Here is a 23,598-nt window from a genome sequence, read left to right as displayed (position 1 = left end):
GAATTTTAAAATGTAGAAATTAAATTAAATAAAGATAAAAACACTAAGATGTCAGGTTATGAACTCAATTCATTTTTTAAAAATAAAATATGTATTATGTAATGTATTATAAATTATATAATATTACAAAATAATAGTTATAAAATTTAGCATAAAAACCATTCATAAATGAATTAATAATAGTTGACAAAGATGACATGTGGGTTTAGAAGCTCTACCACCATTACGACCACCATTCTTTCCACGTCCTCTTCTTTATTACTAGTCCGTCCTCCATTGAACTGATTGTTTCCACCATAGTTCTATCGAAAATGGTTCTGCTGATTCGGTTGTTGCCGAGGTCTAGAGGAATGTCTATTGTAGACTAAATTTGTCGATCATTCAGCCTGCAACTCTCTAGTGACGACTTGGAGAAAATCGAGCTAGGGTCCCTTCAAAAGTAACAAAAATAGAATGAAATTCTTGCCAAGAGCTAATATACTTATCTTCAATAGTGCAGACGATAGCAATATAATCAGTATCAAGTCTCGCTAAGACATAGGACATCAGGTCAGATCACTGGTGCTCTAGCTACCTGAAGATTCTCAAAGGCTTGTTCATTGTTGCAAGATAGTCAACCATTCTTGTGCTCCATTTCTTTGTGTTTTGAAGAATAACTCTCAGCTGGTTGATTCGTGTCTTGCTCGTAGCTCTATACACTTGTTCTAGAGCTTCCCACACCTCTCTAAAGAGTTGGAAGTTCACCATATTAGCTACTACAGCACGAGTCATTGACCCGAAAAGCCATCTTGATAAGGCTTAATCCACCGTTGTCCATTCCTCAAATTGAGGATTGGGTATTAGACCCGATTTTTCTTCCCACTCTGAGACTCAAGAAATTTTGAGGGTCGGGACTTAGTTCCAAGAACGTACCCTGAACTCTTTGTCTGCGTAAGATTGCAAAGCACCATTCCTCACCAGAGGAGGTAATTCTTCTCATCAAGCTTGAGAGAAGAGGATGCCCAAAAGAGACGCTGACAAAATTTGGACTAGGAGTCACAATAGATGAAGAAAGCGCAGCTACAACATTGCCGTCTGAGGTACGATAAGGGTTTCATTACCCATGGCGTTTGCGGTAGCTCTAATACCAACAAAAAGTTGTCAAGATAGTATAATATTTCCAAAATAGTTCAATATTTCAATGACTTTATAGAGTCCTTTTGGAGGTATAAATACACCGAGTAGAGTACATAAAATGAAATAATACCCTCTAATAGAAAGATGCCACGTGCCTTAGCCCATATGACAAAGAATAACAAATACAACGTGAAGGAAAGAATAGTAAACAAACCAAAACTGCATTGATACAATACAAAAACGATAGCGTTTCACCCTTATGTACTCTATATGATGGTTCAAAGCCAAATTTCTCCTTTATAATCCTAAATCTGACTCTCAAATTCACCATTTTCAATTGTTGTCAATTAGAGCAAGAGATAAAACGAAGATACGGGCAAATCGATTGACACTTGGCCATGAGAAATTGCAGAAGAAAAGTAGTAAAAATGAACAACCTTCTAATTTACTTTTGTTTTAGCTAAAATTTTAATATATTGTGAATAATTTTAATTTTTACTTTATTTGTTTATCTTATAAAAATTTAAATTTCAATCTATTTGTGATGAAATATATTTTGTCCCATATTTAAATGAATTAGCCTCGTCATCCCATCAATGTTAACACTTAATGATCTGATCAATGTTTCTTTAGTTTAAAGTTAAGTTAGTCAAAAGTATATGACATCTTAGTTTTATTTGTTTTAAATTTTAGAAATGAAGAATACATGTTTTGTATTATCTTACTCCGACCAACAAGATTTAGGAGAAAATCAAAATAAAAAGTTTTATTCCATTTATACGATATCTATGTATTTAATTATAAAATCAATCAACCGATAATTGGTATGATTTATTCAATAAAAAAGAATATGTTTGGTATAATCTCACCCTAGTCATTTTTCTATGTTTTATTTGCACTCAACACTTTTTAATCATCAGATAACCATAAGATTATGGTTTTTTTCCTTCCAATATAACTTAGACTTACTTGTTTTAAAATAGTCTTTAAATATAAAAGGTATCTTCTATGTTATAGTTTCATTTAACGATTTTTAAACATATGATAGACATAAGAGTATGAATTTTTCTTATATCACTTAGATTTACTTGTAAATACATTTAACTATTTATAAATCTAAAAGTTATTTTCTAAGTTAAATTCAAACTTTGGTCTAGGAAAGTTAGAGTTTACTTTGTATGGTTTCAAAAGTTAGAATTTAGTTTCTATGGTTTGATAAACCTTACAAACAGTCCTTATAGTTTGATAAAATTCTCAAAAATAGTTCCTACGTAGGAACTATTTATCAAGGTTCAAATTATAGGGATTAAATTTTAATTATAAACTATAGATACTAAATATTAACTTCCTCCAAATCATAGGACCAAATTTTCTATTTAACCTATTTTCTACCGTTTAATTGCATTAAACAATTTTTTCAACATTTTCAATTTCAAAAATTAAACAATATAACACTTGATTAGAGATGTCCACGGGACGGGGAAGTCACTGCCCCTTATTTCAATCCTTATCACTGCCAAATTTTTCATAGGGTTTGGGACGGAGATTCCTCATGGAGAATTATATTCGTAGGATCAGGTTCCCTACGATAATTTTTTTAATTTATTCATTTTTTTCTAAAAAAAAAACTTTAAAATTTATTCTCAATCAAATAATTTTTTTTTCATATAAATGGGTAATTTTAATAACATATTTATTCAAATAAAGCACTGTAAAATTTTTTAATAAAAACAATAATATTTTCTGTGCAATCATATAATTAAGAACCGTTAATTCCATAATTTCTAAAAGTTCAAAATCATATAATTCTAGCTTTCAATTTAAATATTACTAAAATTCATGGTTTTAAAACTAAGAAAGTCTTAAATAATAAAAATCTATATCTTAGAAATCTATTAAAGTATAAAAAAGTTGGGATGGATATTAGAAAATTCTAATGTTGAAGTTATGAGAATATGTCTTAGGGATGTAAATTGATTGAGTTGTGGAGTTTTTTTTTGGACTAACTAAAAAATTCGGATAAATTAGTCCCTCGAAAGACTCAAAAGAAAAATATTCCAAAAAGAAATATATATTATTTCAATTTATTAATATACATATGTAATCAAGTTGAGTTTGGGTCAACTTGAATTTTATCACTTTTATAATTTAAGAGGTATGTAGACACATTTTATCACTTGGAGTACTTGTTAAAAATGAACAATTTTTATATTTTTATTTATGTTTATCCTCCACAATTTATTTATATTTATTCCTTTTTTCTTTTATTTTTTGTCCATATTTATATGCATTGAGGTAGTTGAAAAAATGTGTAGAATCTAAGTATGGAATATTTTGGTCTTAATAAAACTATTAAATTCTTCTAGAATATACATTTACTTATTGCGCAAGAAATTATTGTTCTAATTATTTTTTAAACATTGATTCTAATGATTTTTCGAAGTTTCAATTTTATATCTCATAGAATATTGACTTAATTGTCATTTTAATTTTTAAATTTTATGAATTTTCACTTTGGTACCTAAATTTCAAAGGTTATATTTTTACCTTTGTTACTTCGATAAGTTTTTCATTCGATTCCTACATTTATAGATTTTGTACTTTTACTCTAATACTTATTTTTTTTATAAGAATTATAATATGATTTTCAAAATTAATTTTAATAGTGACAGAAGTTTAATGAAAACTGATTTAAATATAAATTATTTTACAATTTTAAATTAATTAGTAGAACATTAACATAAACAAATAAAGTGGGCATCGGTAAGAACTCAAGGTAAGATTATAAATTCTTGAAGTTTATGGACCAAAATGAAGAACTCAAAGCTTAGAGATAAATTTGTAACATCCTATGAACAAAAAAAAAAAAAAAAAAAAAAAAAAAAAAAAAAAACTCACAATTAAAGGGTAAAAGTGTAATATTTTGAAACTTAGAGACAAACTAAAACCATACTCAAAATTTTGGGGCCAAAAATGTAATTTTTCCTTTAAATGATTAACAAATTGGTTAGACATAAAATTAAAATTTGGAAACAATATCTTTATAGTTCTTGAAATTTTTTAAGAACATTTGCTTTTGGTCTATTAATGTTCAAAATACATTTTTGTAGTTCATGAATTTTAAAGAATAGGTGCTGTTCACACGAGGTTTCCGGAGAACTATGTTTCGTGAAGTTAAACTTGTGTTGATGTAGATTTGATGTACATGTCGTTTAATCTCTATTACTTGATCTTCTAATTCTCTCTCAGTTGAATGCATATGCTTGATTTGAGGAAGCGGAACACGTGATATTCTTGAAGTTGAAATCTTGGAAGAATGTCAGTCTTTCAGAGTTAGGGATTCCTTTGATTGTAGAGAGTATTCTCTCTAAGCTCTCTGAAGTATAAACTTTCTTAACCCCATAAATAAAGAGACTGGTGAGTTTTGTGAGATTGAGTTTGGTTGGTCTATGGACTTAACCTTTGGATCCAATTATTAACCTATTTTTGACTCAATTGGACTTTAGCTCAAAACTTAATATTTAATTGAACCAAAATAATTAATTTGATCAATGTCAAGATATAAACACATGACATCACTAGGATAAACTAGTTCTTGTCTTCAATTTTAATTGGGGGCACATGTCAATTTTTAATTAACTCCAAATTTGATGATTTGTAATTTCGTCATTAATTTGAGTAATGACGTAGAAATTTGTGATTGGTTCAAAAATTTTCAGTGCATTTGGTCCTTGCATTTTAAAATATAATTTTTTTAGTCTTCAAATTCTTAAGAATAAGTTTAGAAGGTCCTTAAAGTATATTTTTTAAATTTTAAATAATTATATGACATTTTCAACATATTCTTAAAAACTCATAGACTAAAAAGTTTTTTTTTTTGAAAACCAAGGACCAAACTTACATATTCTTCAAAATCTAGAGACTAAAATTGTAATTTTTCTTTTAATGTTTTTGTGTGTAATAAAAACGAGCATAGATCAACTCACATTCATTCAGTATATATTAACGACAAAGACGTCTATGCTCTATAGTTCGAATCCTCCACCCGTATTGTACTAATTGGAATGAGGTGTTGGTCAAGGAAGCATTCGTTCCACATGATGACATTCTCAATATCCCATTAAGTGGGTGTCGGTTTTCAGATGAGATCATATAGTAAAGGAAGGATTTATGTGAAGAGCATATCAAATAGGGAGACGCATTGTCAAGATTTTCGAAGACTCCTAGTTTGATAAGGCTGATAACAAGAGCTTGTGAGCCGCTCTCCCAAAATCCAAAATCATGGAGTAGAAAATTATCCAAGTTATTATTCGGGCTGCTTCTAATTTGATGAGAAAAGGAATATTAACTCATTTGGATTGTTCTTTTTAAGGATTCACTTGGAAATGGTCATTCGATTTGGGAGTGCAAAATGACTAGAAACTTATGGAAGCTTCACTTTCTCTTTGGTATTGATGTGTTGTCTTTGGGCAGGGGTTGCTGGAAGTCGATGGAATATTGGGCTTTCGTAGAACCAACAACAAAGGGTATTAAGGGGAAAATCATGTCTATTATGGGGTGTATTTGAAATTATTATAACACAATTCGTTTTAACAATACTCTTCCTAGTCCACAAGTTATCAGTCTTGCTGTGGAAAAAGCTTTAGAGACACTTTCTTTGAAGAAGGAAGCTATCCCTCCTAGGATCAGTTTGAGCATCAACTCACCTGTTAGCCATTGGAAGCTGCCAAGAGAGGGTCGTTGGAAGATGAATGTTGATGCCGCATGGTCGGAGAACACTTGGAGTGATGTGACTGATTGGATTATATCTTGATTGGAATGACTGCTTTATTGAGGGTGGGTGCATCCTAATGTTAACAATTGGTCGGTCAAAGTCTTAAAAGCTAAAGCTTTTGTTGATTGCTTAAATCACATTATGGTTTTTTGGGATGGTAGAACCCCACGGTGGAGGTGGAATTGGATTTAATCAAAACATCAAATTTTCGAATCCTGAGATTTCTGACTTATCCGAGGTTTATTTATTTTTTGTTGAGAAGACTCTCTTTTCGTGTGAAATTTCTAGAGAGGAGAACAAAGTTACCCATAATATAATAGTTTTGGCTTCATCGGTGATTTTTTATTTTTGGAGAGAGTTATTTTCTCCCTCTATATTATTCCTTATCCTCGAGAGGGATTGACATTAGGTTGTTGGATTGTTTTCTATGCTTTTATGAATATTAGTTTCAAAATTTAAATGATAATAATAATAATAATAAGAGATAGAACTAAATTTGTATTGTAATTAAATAAATCCATCAGGTTTCCACCTGATCCTCTCGACGTTACCCGCTATATATTCTCTGTTTCTCTGTGACACTCAACTTCCTTACAACAACCCTTCAATGGAGACGCCATTACTGGACCTTCCTTCCAACAACCTATTTTTAACCTTCAATATCTCTTCCTTTTCCCACACATACCCATCCAGATTAATCATTCCTAGTCTCTGTTGTCCCAATAACCCTACCACTTCCCGTCGCCGGTTCTGCGCCGATACAACGCCGCCTCCAATTCTTGAAGACACTGATACAGTTCTAGATTCCGGCCCTGAAAGAATCCAGAACCGCCGCAGGGTCGTTCGACTTGCGTGGGAGAAGTTGGTGCGATGGTCCAGGTCTTTGCGATTCAAGACCAAGACCGACGTTCTTGAGCGCACGAACAAGGTGGGTTTTAATTTGCTTCTTTTCTTTTTCCTACTTTTACTTCTTTTGGGCCTGTTGAAGTTGTGGGTTAATCTTATTGTGGCTTAGTTTTGTGTGTTTTGATTCTGTGACTGCAGCCTGTTTGTGTTTGATGAAATGCCGCAGAGAAGTTCGTTGTAGTATATTGTTTTTTCTTGACTTTTTGTTCAATTTTGTTAGAGAATTATGGATTTCTTAACTTGTATTTCATCTTTCTTGTCTCTATCACTTACATCATCGGAAGCTCTTGTTCGTTGTAATTGTGAATGAGGCCTCTTGTATGACATTGTTTCTTCAAGTATTAAAGATTTCCTTCCACTGTGGGGATGGAGAGTTATGTCCATTTTTAGGTTGGGAAATAATAACCACATGAAAACGAGTCAACACCATCGTTTTCGACTTCTAACTTTTATGTACCAATAAACTTGATGCATTCAATTTACTCTTATTATTTAGTTATAGCACCTTCTGTAAGTTATTTTTCCATTCTTTGCTATATTTGTTATTCCTGTGTCGTGTGTGTGTTATTTAAGGTGTGTTAGAAAAAGACTTTTGGCCTAGAGACTACAAGGTTTGACCATTTAAGTCTCGTTCTTTTCTTTAACATTAATAGTGTATTTTATTATCTAGATTATGGAGTAATAAAATGCTTAATTATTAGCTAGTCCGGTCATGTTGGAGTTTATAAAATGGATATCTGAAGTAGTCTATATCTTAAGTATTAATGGCACTTTATTGGTAAATGTGGCTGTCTCACCTTGCAAGCTGTCAGGTTACTATATTAGTCAATATGTCTTGAATCCAATTAATCATCAGAAAAACATTGAAACATTGAACACTTCATTCGTCATCAGTGCCAATTTTGGGAGATAAAGGTCAAACTTATAGCATTAGAAAATAGACTTTTTTTTTTCTTTTAGCTTTTTCTTTTTTTGATGTTTGAAAATAGACTTTTTTTCTTTAAAACTTTGTTTAAAGCATAATCTACTTCCAAAATTTCTTCTTCCTTCCTGTTTGGTAGTTCATTGTCTAAATTTTATTAGGTGGCTGTGCTTGGAGGTGGATCTTTTGGTACAGCGATGGCTGCCCATATTGCTGGTAGAAAGCCCCAATTGGAAGTCAATATGCTTCTTCGTGATCCTCAAGTATGCCAGTCAATTAATGATAGTCACTACAACAGGTAAATTTTATTAGATATTTCAGCTTTCCCATGAAGTTCTTTTTTCTTTTCCTTCTCTCTCTCTATCTTCCTTTTAGAATTACTTTTCTTATGATTTTCATGAAAAAGAAACTCAGCTCCACACTACTAGTGGTTTTCTGATGTATTTGGGTGTGATTTTGGTTCACATGCAAAGTTTGCCTGATTGAATGACTGATGACCATTTCTTCTCAGTAAGTACTTCCCAAAGCACGAGCTACCAATAAATGTTATAGCTACAACTGATGCCAAAGCTGCTTTGCTGGGTGCTGATTTCTGTTTCCATGCTGTACCTGTGCAGGTCTTTCACTACCCTATTGAAAGTTCTGCATTAATATTTGCTTTCTCTTGTGGTTACGAAAGTGTAAACAGGAATAACATGTAATGCAATTCCTTGTAAAAGTTTCTTATGAACTTATTCATTTTATTTTTCATATGGATTTTTATTTAGATGTCACAACTTTATAATTAATAAGCTATCCAGAACTACTAATCTTCATCAATCAACTTCAATTTTTTGTGTGATTAAAGAATTTTTTAAAAATTCATTGCAGTTCAGTTCATCATTTCTCGAGAGCATTGCTGATCATGTTGATCCACACCTGCCATTCATATCCCTGAGCAAAGGGTTGGAACTCAATTCCTTGAGAATGATGTCTCAGATTATTCCCCAAGCACTCAGTAACCCTCGACAACCTTTTGTTGCCCTTTCAGGACCTTCATTTGCTTCAGAATTAATGAATAAATTACCAACAGGTAATAAATAATGCACCGCACATTGTATACAATCTTCCTTAACATACACTCATTTCAACATATTCAGAAAATTATTGAGTATTTTTTTATTTGCCAGCGATGGTTGTGGCATCAAAGGACAAAAAATTGGCAAATGCGGCTCAGCAACTACTGGCTTCTAGTTATCTAAGAATAAGCACCTCAAGGTAGATTTAGTTCTTAGACAGCGTGGGCTTACTTTTCTTGTATTTTTTAATTTCAAATTCCTCTTTTAGTAGAAAACTTTTAGTCCTCCTATTAGTATTATGATGTTATCATCTTATCAAGCATCTGATTGTTGGCGTTTGGTCATCTATCCACTTTCTCCATTGCTTACCTTTTTATTTCTCCGTTGCCTGAGCAAAAAGTCCCTCACAAAATACTTGCAACAATGCATATTTGATAAAAGTGGTTTAAGAAAATAAAATAAATCACAAGGACAGGATAGTTGTAGACTCTGAGGAACTGGCCTGTAAGCCAATAATTTACTTGGTTTGTAACTTCTGATGACTCAGTGATGTGACAGGGGTGGAGATTGCAGGTGCATTGAAGAATGTCCTTGCTATAGCAGCAGGAATTGTTGAGGGGATGAATCTTGGTAACAACTCTATGGCAGCTCTTGTAGCACAAGGTTGTTCTGAGATCCGTTGGCTGGCTACAAAGGTATGGTTGTTTGCAGTATTAATTGCTTTGCAGATGAGGGCATGCTTCGATTCAGCATTAATTGCATTGAATATAGAATATGATTTATTTACGTCATAAGCAGTTAAATCATGGCCCATTATCCAATAATTCAAGGGAGCCAATGGAGCTATTTACCGTCAACCTTCAAAATATTAAAAAAAAAAAAAAAAAACGAATGAAAGGCGTTTGGTAACCAGTTTTTGTTCTTCCCATAAATTTTAAAATTAGAAAATCAAAGCTTTATCACGAAATTAATCTTTAAAGAAAAATATTCAAAATTATTATGATATATTTATTTTGCACCTTATTAATAAAAAAATAATATAATAAGGATTTTGTTTTTAATTTTCAATCACTAGTAACGAGAACCTGAAAGAAGAAATAGTTTGTATTATTTCTAAAATTTGTACATTATTTTGGAAATATGTCCTAAAAATGAGAAACGAGAAATAGTTACTAAATGTTGGTGTTTTCCAAATATTGAAAATAAGAAATGGGAAAAGAAAAAATGGAACATTTCTTAAATGGCTTTTGAGTATGGTGCTATTGAATAGACCCATTGATTAGGCGAGACTAGAGAAAGGGCTATCTTTTCTCTCTATTCCTAACGTAATCAGATTGTTTCTTAAAAGCGATCTTTCCTGCTATTGCTTTTGTTCCAACTTACGTTTGATAGTCCACAAGATGTTGGCGTCATATTCCTACAATCGGTCATAGTTCAAGCGTTATCTACATAGAACTCTGTTATTTTTTCTTATCTACCTTCACTTTTCTGAATGCAATCTTGCCATTCTAATTACTTTTGCCTTCAAAATTTTCTTAAAGATGGGTGCGAAGCCAACAACAATTACTGGTCTCTCAGGCACTGGGGACATCATGCTTACATGCTTTGTCAACCTCTCCCGAAACAGAACTGTTGGAGTACGACTAGGATCTGGTGAGAATCTGGATGATATATTGAGCTCCATGAATCAGGTACCTGGGTAGTCTTGTAGTATGTCAGGCAATGTTTTGGTTTTCGTTCAATACCTTGTTAAGGTCTCCTGCATCAATAGGTTGCAGAAGGTGTATCGACTGCGGGGGCTGTTATCGCTTTGGCTCAAAAGTATAATGTTAAGATGCCAGTTTTGACAGCAGTGGCCCGAATTATTGACAACGAGCTAACACCACAAAAAGCTGTTCTTGAATTGATGGGGCTTCCTCAGGTAACCCTTAGCTCTCTCGTTGAACTGATAATTGGGAAGTTTATGACTTTGATTTGACTGCTTAAATCCTCATTTAAACTTCATTTAGGTGGAAGAGGTCTGAAACCTGGGGGCTCTAAGGGTACTAAGCATTAGAATCACAAAACATTTATGGCATTATAAAGCATGGCCAGCAGCCATTTCACTAGGACATTACGATATTAGAAAATTTTATACGTCGAAATCTTTTTGATTGCTTGGTAATTTTTTGGGATCAAAAGTTGGTCTGTGAAACCTGCTAGTTGATTGAGGATCTCCATGTCTTTATTGGAGAACAAACTATCTTTGGTTCTTATTAGTGGAATTCAATGATTTTGATTCTGTAAAGTTACAATCAAAAGAAATGTCATCCTTCTGTCTAATTCATTTCATTTTTTTTTTTAATTTCAAGGAGGAATATGGTTAAAAATTGACTAAAAAGTTCATCGTCAACCAAATTATCTTGAATGTTTATTCACAAATATCAGATGTCAAATATATGAGTAAGATTATTGATTTTCCACACCTAGAGAGGGAGTGAGAGTGTGGAGAAGTTATATCCAAAAGTAGTCAATTTTTTGTGACAAGTTATTACTACCCTAAGTGAAACATTCTATACTAAAAAATTGGTAAATTCAAACCCACAACTATGAGTTTGGAGAACATATCATCAACATTTGAGATGGTAATTGATACTAGAGATTAGCCAAATATCTATGAGCTCAAGAGCTCAAATGTAAAAGTCTCTTTGTATGATTTGGGAGCAGCAAATTACAATATTTGTTTACATTTCAAGAGCTCAAGAGCTCAAATGTAAAAGTCTCTTTGTATGACCGGAATAGACCAACTTTCAAACCACCTTTTTCCTCCTTTCATTTTCATTCCATCAGGGCTACCATGTTGAAGCTGCAATGTTAGTTAGTTAATTCATCAGAGAGGATTGATACCTTCATTTTCTTCATTACTACCCTCCAATCTTGTATGCAATTGTACAACTTCGAAGCATTGAAGCACTTAAACTGAGTCATTGGGCTCCCATTTTAAGCAGCTTAGTGAGGGAAATGAAACAAAATGTACAGAGAGAGAAGAGCATCACTCTCTTTTATCTTCCTCAAGATCCCCTCCATGTCCAAAGACAAGATGATCTGCAGCAGTAGATGGTGCCTTTCTTTCCTTCCTTTCTAGCTTGTTAGATAAATCTGGAGCTACCTTAATTCCGGCTCCAGTTAGTGCCACAACGTCCTCGTCGACATCATCCCCAGTGTCCTCCGAGTATGCAAATCTACAGATCGTCGACATCATCCCCAGTGTCCTCCGAGTATGCAAATCTACAGATCCCCGAATTCATTCAACTTTAAAGTTAGACACTAGTTCATGATTTCATTTAAATATCTGATTTTTATGTCTCTCTTAAAGCAATTAAGAACAGGTAAATGTATCAAGAAAGATTAAAGAGAGAAGATAAAGACAGCTATCCAAGTGAAAATAAAGAAGGTAGTGAAACAAAAATATAATATAATCAGACATGTGTGTACAAAATAACGTTGGAGGAAAAAAGAAAATTCTTGATAGACCCTTTCGAACCGAGATCCGGGCATATACTATTTGCTAGGGTGGTCAGTGTACCCAAAGAGGTTAAAGTGGAAAACCATGCTGATCTAGAAGTTAAAAGATTCAAGTAAATTCCCAAAAGGAGGCAGGGAATTGATGATTAGATTACCTGGTTATTGGATTATGAGAAGGAGCCCAAAGAACACATATAATCACCAAGAGAATAAAAGAAAGCAAAATCCAGAAGGCTGGAATAATCCAAGCTCTTTGCCACAGCTCGCTTAATGGGTCGGTAGCATTGAAATACAACTACACAAAGAATCAGTAACTCTAATCATTGGACTTATCTTTACAATTTGATCAAAAATTCAATTAGTAGAGAAAAACAGACGATAAAAGATGAATTTTCAAGTGTTTAATTTAAAAAATAAGTCATTTTAGAAAAAATTGAAGTGTTTAACAAGTCTTTGAAGTGTATTTTCAACAATTTTTGTCAACAGTGTTTAAATAAAAATGAGTTTTTTTGAAAAACATTTATTTCTCAAGTTAATCCAAACGGGTCCTGAAATGCGAAGTCACCTCATATCTGATCCAAGCTATAGACAGCAACACTGAAACTGCGAGGCTGTTAGTAAACTTCCGATACAGTTCAAGTTTGGCCATGCTTTTTCTAACCTACAGAGCATAATTCATTATAGAGAACTGAACATGATCATCCTCCCAGTAGGAATAAAAAGCTTAAAGAAAGTATATTTACCTAGAGCTTCTCTAGGGTTTTTGATAGTGATGAAAAGATCCAAAGAATAAAGCAAGCATCCAATACAGCAACTGGCAACACCAGAAAGAACCTTGTTTTTCCAGACAAGTCATTAACATTTCCCAAATGCTCTGCAAGCTCAAGTGCTTCAGAAGCCAAGAAATATGTAACACCCAGTAGAATAACTCTCGTGGTTATACCACCGAGGGTCGGTCTCACAACCCCGTATCCCATTGAAACCACCAGAAGAAGCAGCCTAGAAACAGTCTTCTTAATAACACTAATTGTAACTGCCCAAATCGTTATCCCCATTGGTCGACTTCCAGAGGAATTAAAATTTGAACACTCAAAGTACCAAAGGGCCATTTCACACATTCCTAAACCTATCACACAAGTAATATGGTAGTGCAATTGCATTACACCTTTCCAATATCTTACAAATCAGAGAAACCAAACAAGACCTAAAATTAGGTAAGATAAAGACATAAAACCAAAAAATGTCACCATTGGAGCCATCTTTCCCGATAAATAACCATCTGGGTTTCTCCAAACTGTTCTTCCACTAATGAATGTACCTCGGAGTTGCGGATCGCAAAACATAAAATACAGATAATACATTCCAGTTTTGTTGAGTTCAATTGTAGTTGGTTCCATTTTAGCTTCTTCATTTATCCCTTCAAAGAAAGTTTGAATTCTCCTGGGTCCATTAGGATCATCTGAAACCTGCTTAATAATAACTTCCCCTACCTTGCAAGATCCATTACTTGCAAGCTTCTGGGTACAACATATAAGATCAGAATCCAGAAATGACCCTCCTATTTTTGTCCTGTCTTTGACATCCACAATAATAGCTTCAATTAACCCAGTTTTTTGCTGCATCTCATTCTTCTGTTCAGCAGATTCTTTAGTTCGTCTAAATGTAATCGATTCAAACCTACATTACCCATAAATCAATAAGAAAAACAAGAACTAATCTAAATTCTTTGGTACACCTCCATCGCATGCAAAAACCCAAACGAACTGTATACTTAAAACGATCGATTTCAAAGAAGATTCCGAGGAAATAAACAAAACCCAATTGGGGGAACTGAATCAAATGAAAGAACAGTAGAGAAAATCGAGAAACAAAAGCGAATGACTCAAGAATAGAGGGTTAGATTAGTTTACCTGATGAAGGACATTCCGTCGAGCAATTGGTGTGCAGAATCGGTGGAATTGTAGGAAAGAGGGTGGAAATTAGAAGCATGAAGACCTTCACTACCGCCATGGAAGAAGAATGAATTGGAACGATGAATGAAGGATTCGTTTTGGTATTGATGAATGGAAGAACTCACTTGAGAGATTGAAGAACAGCTCAGAAATGAAAGCGCAAGGATGATTTGAATGTAGCCATTGGAGAAAGCAACCAAATTGAAAAACTCAAGTGATCTATGACTCACGGATATTTTATATGAAACAAAGATTTCGTATTAAATAATATACGGATATTTCTAGATAGTATTGATGTATTTATTTTTATGCTTACTTTTTTTTAAAAAAATAAACAACTTATCTAATCTTTTTCAATCTAAAATTTGGCAATCTATTTTTTAAGCAAGAGAAAATATACTTTCAATGTATCAGTATCTTCGTTTTTTAAAAATATATATTAAAATAATATATAAAAAATGATGTATCTTCAACGAATCCGTATCTTAGTTTTTTAGAAATTGACGAATCACCGTATCCAATTGTATCCGAATCGTATAGCCATATCCGTGTCTGTGCTTCATAGTCTTTGATTACTTGTTCCAAAGAATGATCCTCGAAAATACTTCTCTTTCTACGCTGAGTAACACATATGTTATTTTTAAATTATTATTTTATAACAATTATATGTATTGGATCAAAGAAGAACATACCAATTATCGCTATCTACGCTTATTATGAACTTCGAAGTTATATTTATATTCATGTATATTTTAAGTGTAAAGTATATTCTACGAAAATAAAATTAATATATATCAATAGTAATTGATATGTATTTCTATTTAGAATTGAGAAAGTTTAAAAAATGGTTTAAAATCCTCTAATTTAAGCCTCGTTTGGTAACTATTTTGTTTTTTGTTTGTGTTTTTTAAAATTAGGTCTATGGATACTACTTTCACCTCCAAATTTAAAAAAAATAGCTTCCAAAAAGTTTTTTTTGCTTTTAAAATCTGGCTAAGAATTCAACTATTGTACTTAAGAAATATACAAATCACTGTAAGAAATGTGGATGAAATAGACTTAATTTAAAAAAAAAAACAAAAGAGTTACTAAACGGGGCTTAAAAATTTGAAAAATGTTTTGAACTTTGTTTATTTCGATTGGAACTAGAAAAATTTAAAATGAATCTATTTAAAATGCTTTGTTTGTATGGTAATTGAAAAAGAAAGAAATTCACCAAGTTTATTAATGTAAACTTTTAAAGGAAATTATTTTAAATGGAAAAATGTTGAAAATATCTTTAAATATAATAAAATATCACAGTCTGTCAATGATAGACTACTGTCATTGTGTTATTGACTTAGTAACAAAAGTTTATCACAGTCTATTATTAACATTTTGTTATATTAGTAAGTAAGTCGACTTATTTTTCTTATCTGAAAACGAAAACAACCCGTTTTAAATAAATCATAATATGAAAATGTTTTATTAAATAATTTACCTCTAAATCTTATGAAATTTGGCCAAATCCACCTTTTAAGCCCGAAAAAGTTATAATCTAAAATAAGATTTGAAATCATTCTCTTTCTTGTTTGGAGGATTGGAGCTACAGATTTTAGGATTTGATTTTGAAAAATGACAAATCTCACAAATAATAAGATTTATGGCAACTCATATGACATGTACACGACTACGAATTTTCAAATTCTCGTTTTACCCTTTTCTAGTTTATAACTTATGTTATTGATGAAATTACAAATACATGCTAAGTGCAGAATCATAAACAATGACGAGCTTCTGCTTATGAAGTAATTGCTGATGCTTTAATTATCTATTTTTCTTCTAATCGATTCATTTGAAAAACAAAAAATAACCGTTTTCTTCAAAAATATTACTCTTCCTGATTTTCCTCACGTAGTTAACGTGCCCTTTCTGATTTTCCTTACATAGTTATCTCAAATCTCTTTTATACCATGACCAATGCCCCAATTGGTCCTATACATGTGACCCGCTATCAGGAAAAGAATAGCAATAGCTAAATGATGGTGTGCAATATCGGTTAACCATAGACCCCCGGTTACTGGATCTAATCCTCCGCGAAAAGTCATAAATTCCGCATATTTTGACCGGGGTGATTCAGAATCATAGGATTGACGGAATCAATGCAGATTTTATTATTAATTTATATTCTGTTTAACCACTTTTTAGAGAAATTAAATATCCAGACTTTTCTTCCAAATTTATATTATATTATGAAATTTTATTTATCTAATCAAATATTAAATTCATTCAAATATTTGAATTATTTTTCATTATTTTATACATATTCTTAATAAATTAACCAAATACTTTTCTATATTTTTGAAGGTTTAAATTGTTTTGTATATGTTATTAGATTCAATTATACCTATTTCATATTTAGTCACTATTTTAGCTGACATTTTAACAATATCTGACTTGCTTTTAGTTGGTTCGTATGTTTGGAATATTAAATAAGATATAAGTGTAAAGCTTTATCAATAACCCATATATAAATACAGTGTAAGTGGAGAGCTCGATTAATAACCGAGATATAAATACAATGTAATTGGAGAGCTTGGTTAATAACCAAATTAATGTTATTAATCTAACAAATCCAATTTCAAAACTGAAAATGAGCGTCATTCGTAATTTTTGCTCTCCGTTGGAATTTGAATTTATTTTTGATATTCAAGTTAGATTTTAAATACTTCACGAATTAATTTAAAATAAAATAATCTCTTCCTTATTTTTCTCCCTCTAATAGGATCTAACCACTTTTCAAAAATATTCAAAATTGATCAATCTTTAATTTGTTTATCACATTTTGGTTTTAATTTATAATCACTTTTTCCTAGGATTTGTGGTTGATGGAGTTATAAATATAGTGTAATTGTTAAAGCTTAAATAAAAATGGAATGATGAATAAAGTGTAATTGTAAATAAACAAACTCCCTTTCTGATTTTTCTTTCCAAATTATATTTGAATTTATATTTTATTATAAAATTAGATTTTATCTAACTACTTATCAAATTAATTACAATAAACAAAAAAAGCTTTCTAATTTTTTTTTATTATCAAGTTTGATTTTATACAACTAACTTTCAATTGGTTTAAATGTTTGTTACAAATTCAATTGCATCTAAACATTTTTTTTAATTATTTTATAGATATTGTATCAAATTAATAGATTTTTTTCTTCATCTTTTTGATGTTTTCAAATTTTCATATATAAACACATAAAAATGACTTGTTGTGTTTAAAATGAAACATATAAATGAAAATTAAACATTAAATGTTTGAAACATGTTGTATGTATGTATGTATATATATATATATATATATATTGTTCAGTTTATTATTATTATTAATATTATTATCTATTAAAATAAGATAACAAAAAACCCTAAATCTCATATTCTTCATCTTCTTCGCTAGCCGTCCCCAAAAATCTCTTTTTCTCCTTCTCAATCTCATGTCTGCAATCGTTGGTTCAACAACCCTTTCTTGAAAACCATCTTCTTAGCTAGCTTTTGACGACCACCCTTGTCAAGTCGCCGACCTTTTTTGTTCACACACATGTTTTCACAGTGTTTAAATTGGCTTTCAAGATCAGTAAAATGGTCACATGGAATGAAGATAATGAAACTCCCTACAACTAATTTGATGTCAAATGTTGAAGTTGCAATTCCTTCAAATACTCTTTATTCTTTCTCACCTTGGAGGAAGTCTATCGTTGTAGACATCTATACGTTTCTAATGATCCCCACCACCTGGTCATCATCTTTCCTCGCATACACGCATTCTATTGGCAACTAGAAGCATTAAGGACCATCAGTTTCCCTCGCATACACGCATTCTATAGGTAGCTGGAAGCATTAAAGATGATTTTTAACGTTTGCTTCTTGTATTTGTGGTATTCGTGTTATTTTTGAAGCAATGTATCTTTACATTCTCACTTGTACTTAATTTTGTTGTTTCAGCGTAGTTTTATCATTTACGAATTAGTATTTTCTATTATATAAATTCGTTTCGTTATTTTTATAATTTTGAAACTTTTTTTGCCATTTTTTTAAATAAAACTTTAAAATTTATCATTTCTCTTGTAAGTTCTTCCTGTTTTAATAAGAAACAAGGTTTATTTAAAATGTATTATGATTTGAAATTTCTCAAAATTATGACAATTTCTCATAATCATAAGTCTTAAACAAGGCTGTATTTATTTCTTTGATGTAAGATCAAATTTTTATGTCTCATTTGTTGTTAAAAAAAATAAAAATAAAAATAAAAAGAAAAAAGAAAAAACAATGGTTGAACTCAATTTTTTAGTGGCAATGAAGCACTTATAGCTCGATGAATGAAGTACAAATAATCATCTCAATAGTTCAAACCCCACCTTACCATTGTTTAATAACTCGAAATCTTTATATTAATTTTTTGTTTTATTATGTGGAAGAGGAGATGACTGAATAAGAAATTTTGGACCAATCATAAATTGCCATGTCATTCATGACAAAATTCCAAATATCAAATTTGGGACTAATTAGGAGTTGACATGTATCCCAAATTGAAGTTGAAGACAAATTCTGATGACGCCACATAGTTTAATCATGACTATTGAATCGTTTAATTTGACCCAATTTGATATTATTGACCCAAATGTCAAATCAAGCCCAAATTCAACTAATCAGGCCTAAAGGCCAGACCCATGGACCAACCAAACCCAAGTCTACGAAGTCCACCAGAGAACTTTATAAACATGGAAACTCTCCTCAATTGTGGGGTCAGCAATTCTACACTCTAGAGAGTCTAAAGAGAATTCTCCCAACAATCAGAAGACTTCTAGACTCCTGAAACTGACCATAATTGAAGATTGAAGTCCTTTGGAGATACAAGCATTCTTCCAAGACTTCAACTCCAAGAACATCACGTGCTTTGCTTCCCCAAATCAAGCGTACGCATTCGAATGAGAGAGAATCAGTGGATCAAGTACTAGTGATCGAACTACATCGCATCAAATCAACATCAAAATCAAAATCAACTCAAGTTCAACTCCAAGAAACAAGTTTTCTTTGGAAACCTCGTACGAACAACGATCCTCCAAGAAATCATCAAACTCAAAGGCCGATCATCCAAAAAGATTAACAAGCTCAAAGGCCGGTCATCCAAGAAGATCGACAAGCCTAAAAGTTGATCATCTAAGAAGGTCAACAAGCCCAAAGGCCGATCATCCAAGAAGATCAACCAATTTAAATATTAAAGTTTATTTTGAACACATCAAAGCATTATTGTGTTAGAGATTGTACTTGTTATATTGAAATCAATACAAATACGAAGTTCAAATCCATTAAAGTTTTTGCACCACCTAATCTTTCTTACTTCCAACATCCTGATGAAGGCTGGCTTACGTATTCCAGATCAACTCACCATATGACTTCGGATTCATCTATGTTGTGCTATCCCAATCCTTATTGTTGGAGATTTGGTTTGTTGGTTTTATAATTTTCTCTAAGGCAGTGGTTCTGTAGATGTCTTGTGACATCAAAATATTTTCCTGCAGAATATTTTCCTTATTTTCTCTTTTTTGGGAGATGTTTCCTTTTCTGGTTTTGTCTGTAAAAAGAGTGTCTTGGTTTACTTTCAATGAGCAACTTTATTATGCCGGTTTGTGTTTTTTAGAGCAAGACGTTTGCAGTACTCCAGTAGGATTATTCTACATTGTGTTCTTTCTCGTCGCTTACTATATTCCGTTGTGCATATTTTTCATCCGTTGAGTGCAACACTTCAAAGAATTTCATGGTCTTAGAGGGAGCCTAAGCCATTGATGCCAGAGAAGAGATTCTCAATCTTAGAGGAAGCCTAGGATTCAACTTCAAAGAGAAGTTCTCTATCTTAGGAGGACCTAAGATTTGTCAGTGAAGGGAGTTTGTTGATCCAAGAGGAAGATAATCAAGTTGAGAGGAGTCTCACACACTGTCAGGTAGACGCTAATATTAACATGCTTAGGAGGAGCCTAAGTTCAGTTGAGAGGGAGACTCACATCTAAGGGGAGCCTAGGTGACGTGTGAGTTAAACTCTACGTGAGCCACTGTAGTAGTTGGTGCATTACAGATAAGTATTACGTTGTAAATTGCTTAACTTTTTAATATTAGTGGATTGTCTTTCATGGGTACACTGCCCCCCAGACATAGGTGGTTTATCGCCGAACTGGATTATCAACTTTAGTGTTCATTTACTTGTTTTACTGTTGTTAGTATTATGTTGTTACAGTGCTTGTCAGTACTTTTTGTTTAACATCTGTATATCGAGTGACAAGTCACCCTAATGCTTTTTCACTTATCGTGATGGTGAACAAGTCATTGTTGGTAATGGTAAGGAAATTTCAATTTCCATTGTTGGTAATTTTGTTCTTGCTTCTTTTCACAAATCTTTTCTTTTTCATCATGTCATTCATATTCCTGCCATTTTAAAAAACTCATTAGCATTGCTCGTATTTGTTGAGTTTTATTCTACATTTTTCTTTATCAAGGATCTCAAGTCCAAGGATGTTCTTCTTCAAGGCAAGCTTGAAAACTACCTTTACAAAGTTTCTTCTGATGGAGCAAAGTCTTCAACTTACTCCTCTTCTTCTCCAGTCGCTGTTTTTTTATTTGTTGTCCAGCACACTCCTATTTGGTCATCTTTGGCTTGGTGTTGAGGCAAAATTTGTATGTTTGTAATGTCTCTTGTTCAAGTGTTCATAGTTCGAATGTTTGTTCTTTGTATCAGTTAGCTAAGAGTCAACGTTTTCCTTTCAATTTGTCTGAAACTAAATCTACTAAATCTTTTCAATTAGTGTATGTGGTTCCTCCCCAAAAACTTCTATTAATGGAGCACATTATTTCCTCTTATTTGTTGATAACTATACTCATTTTTCTCGACTCCATTTACTAAAGAATAAGGGTGAAACATTCCCTTGTTTTCTAAACTTCAAAAAGCTTGTTGAGACTCAATTTGATAAAAAAAATAAAATGTCTACAAATCGATTGGAGAGTTGAGTTTCGTCGTGTTTCTTCTAATTTTCTCTATTTACATGAAATTTTACATTGAATGTATGTTGGAGGGGAATAAGGCGTAATCAAACTTTTTTTCTTAAGTATGCTCAAGTTGAACTAATTAAACAATTTTTTTTTTCAAAAAAATTAATAAAAACTCTAATATTGATGCTAAAAATAAGATTGATAAAAAATATGAAATAATAAATTTAGTCAATCTCAATCAATCAAGAAAAATAATCTAGAGCATGCAACTTAAATTAATCTCAAAATTAAGTTGGAATGGGTTAGAGAAGAAAACTGTAGTTTTTATAGTGATTTAGTTAGACTCAATCTATCCCACTTTTTCAAGTGCCTATTAGAATTTTGAATAAAGATCTCTTACTCTTTCCACAGATTAGAGTCGAAACACTATGCTGTCCATTTTTTAGGTTCAAGAACAAACCTGATCCTTTCCACGAGTTAGGATCCAACCTTTACAATGTCTGGAAGTCTTAGAAATACGTAATAAAACTCTCTAAAAACAAATTCTTTCTAAAAAATAAGATGACAAGAATGAAAATTGAGAGTTTGGAGAGAGGACAATGGTGACCTTTTGTAAATTATGAGAATTGTAAAAATGTGAAAAGTTGGGGAAATTGTAGAGAAGATGAAGTTTAAAAGGAGAGAGAAGTGAGATAAAAATCAGATTTTAAGTTATAAAACAATTTTAAATTTATATTATTTATTATTATTTTTTAAAAGAAAACTAAAATTCAAATGTTACAAATTTTAGGTCACATATGTCACTCCTCCATAGCTCCGAGTGGTCCAATTTGATGATTAATCTGCCACATCACCACCACATGTATTTTTTTGGTAAATTTGTTTCGTTATATCTTTTTTATTTGAAATTAGATTTGGATAATTCAAAAGGCGTTGGAATTGTTGTTCTGAGCTCTACACTATGGACTATTTAAAATAGTAAAATTACTAGTAAATAAAATTAGGTTTGTTATCATCAAAACATCGATTTGTTAATCAATTAATGAATTAATCAGAATTAACTAATTTAAGATTTAGGGCAAAACAGGCAACAGTGTGTTGTCCATACACACCTCAACAAAATGGGCGATTGGAGTGTAAAAACCGTCATGTAGTTGAAAGACTATCAATGCATGCAATGTCTAGACAACAAACACAACTAAGTTGGAGTTAATTGATTTTTTTATATCAATATTTTTTATTTTATAAAGTTTATGTTTTGTTAATCTTCAAATGTATGATACTCATTGATATGTCTTTTTTTTTCCTTTTACAATATGAATCTTGTATGAATGCTTATTTTAATTATGTGGATTATAAATATTTTTTAATTTCACTTTTAATGTGTAGCAATATTTCAAACATAATAATAGCAATAGGAACATAGTCGAGAAGATATAAAAAATTCTTCCTAAAAAAAGCTATAAAATGTTTATAAAAACTATGGAAAGAATTTTTTTTTGAAAATTTGGAGGCTTATTATAGCTTTCATTAAACAAATAGTTAAAGCTACTAATAACTGCTATAATAGACAAACAATAACCTTATATTTTGGGTATAAAAGTATTTTTATAGCTTTTTCAAAATGCAATCTTACATTTTACAAAGATCAAATATGGTTTGAAAAATGCAATAAAAAGTCAAGTATTTCATAGCATGTTACTAAACGCTATAAAAAGTGGACTTTTTATAGCTAAAAATGCTATAAAAAGCCTCATACTTTTAATAGTTTGGGCTGTCATGATTTTGCAGAAAGTGTTATAAAAGACCTACTATAGTGTTTTTTCAAAGCTATCGTAGGTGTTTTCTTCTTAGTGTAGTCATGGTTAAGAAATCACACTAGACCCCTACCCATTACCCTGTCGAAGTAGACATACTTAGTGTCAAGATGTCCCATCTAATGTGCACGTTTAGACATTTCCCACTATACGAAACGAGGCAGGCTAATATTTTTCGGGTACACAATTCAATGGTTTGAAATCCATTTCCCATAAACCACAATATCAGTAGAAAACGTTTCACCTCATATCCTTTATTTCCATCAAATTTGTTACAAACACTCTTGCTTATAAATTCAGCTAAAACCAAAGTTTTTAATTAAAAAAAAAAACATCAAGGTTGTGGGAATCACATATAAAATAGTGAAGAGAATCCACATTGAAACATTAACCCATAAAACAAATCACGCCAATGTTAAAAAAAAAATCATACCTTCTATAGTACCATAAATAGATATATATTATAAATCAAAATACTTGAAAATAAACCACTCACAGTTTAGACCAACATCTTTTGGATCACTAACTTCCC

General features: G+C 31.7%; 1 protein-coding gene and 1 pseudogene across 3 annotated transcripts; one reads left to right on the top strand and one right to left on the bottom strand.

The window, feature by feature from the left end:
* Positions 1–6,405: 6,405 nt before the first annotated feature.
* Positions 6,406–11,107, top strand: LOC120081989 (glycerol-3-phosphate dehydrogenase [NAD(+)] 2, chloroplastic). 3 transcript variants are annotated; one of them, XM_039037179.1, is made up of 9 exons: positions 6,409–6,818; positions 7,880–8,016; positions 8,230–8,415; positions 8,594–8,790; positions 8,888–8,975; positions 9,324–9,471; positions 10,318–10,467; positions 10,548–10,697; positions 10,786–11,107. In XM_039037179.1, the coding sequence occupies exons 1-9, from the start codon at positions 6,498–6,500 to the stop codon at positions 10,798–10,800; spliced, it is 1,392 nt and encodes a 463-aa protein (XP_038893107.1). In that variant the 5' UTR covers positions 6,409–6,497; the 3' UTR covers positions 10,801–11,107. The 3 variants fall into 3 exon arrangements, with proteins under 3 accessions (XP_038893106.1, XP_038893107.1, XP_038893108.1); XM_039037178.1 differs by lacking the exon at positions 10,786–11,107 and having other exon boundaries at positions 6,406–6,818; positions 10,548–10,779; XM_039037180.1 differs by lacking the exon at positions 10,786–11,107 and having other exon boundaries at positions 6,410–6,818; positions 8,230–8,335; positions 8,589–8,790; positions 10,548–10,779.
* Positions 11,108–11,417: 310 nt separating this feature from the next.
* LOC120081990 lies at positions 11,418–14,492 on the bottom strand (annotated as a pseudogene).
* Between the last annotated feature and the right edge of the window lie 9,106 nt (positions 14,493–23,598).

The sequence above is a fragment of the Benincasa hispida genome, chromosome 7 (genome assembly GCF_009727055.1).
Source record: "Benincasa hispida cultivar B227 chromosome 7, ASM972705v1, whole genome shotgun sequence".
Classification (NCBI taxonomy): domain Eukaryota; kingdom Viridiplantae; phylum Streptophyta; class Magnoliopsida; order Cucurbitales; family Cucurbitaceae; genus Benincasa; species Benincasa hispida.
Note: the sequence above shows the minus strand (reverse complement) of the source record. Positions and strands in the feature narration are given on the sequence as shown.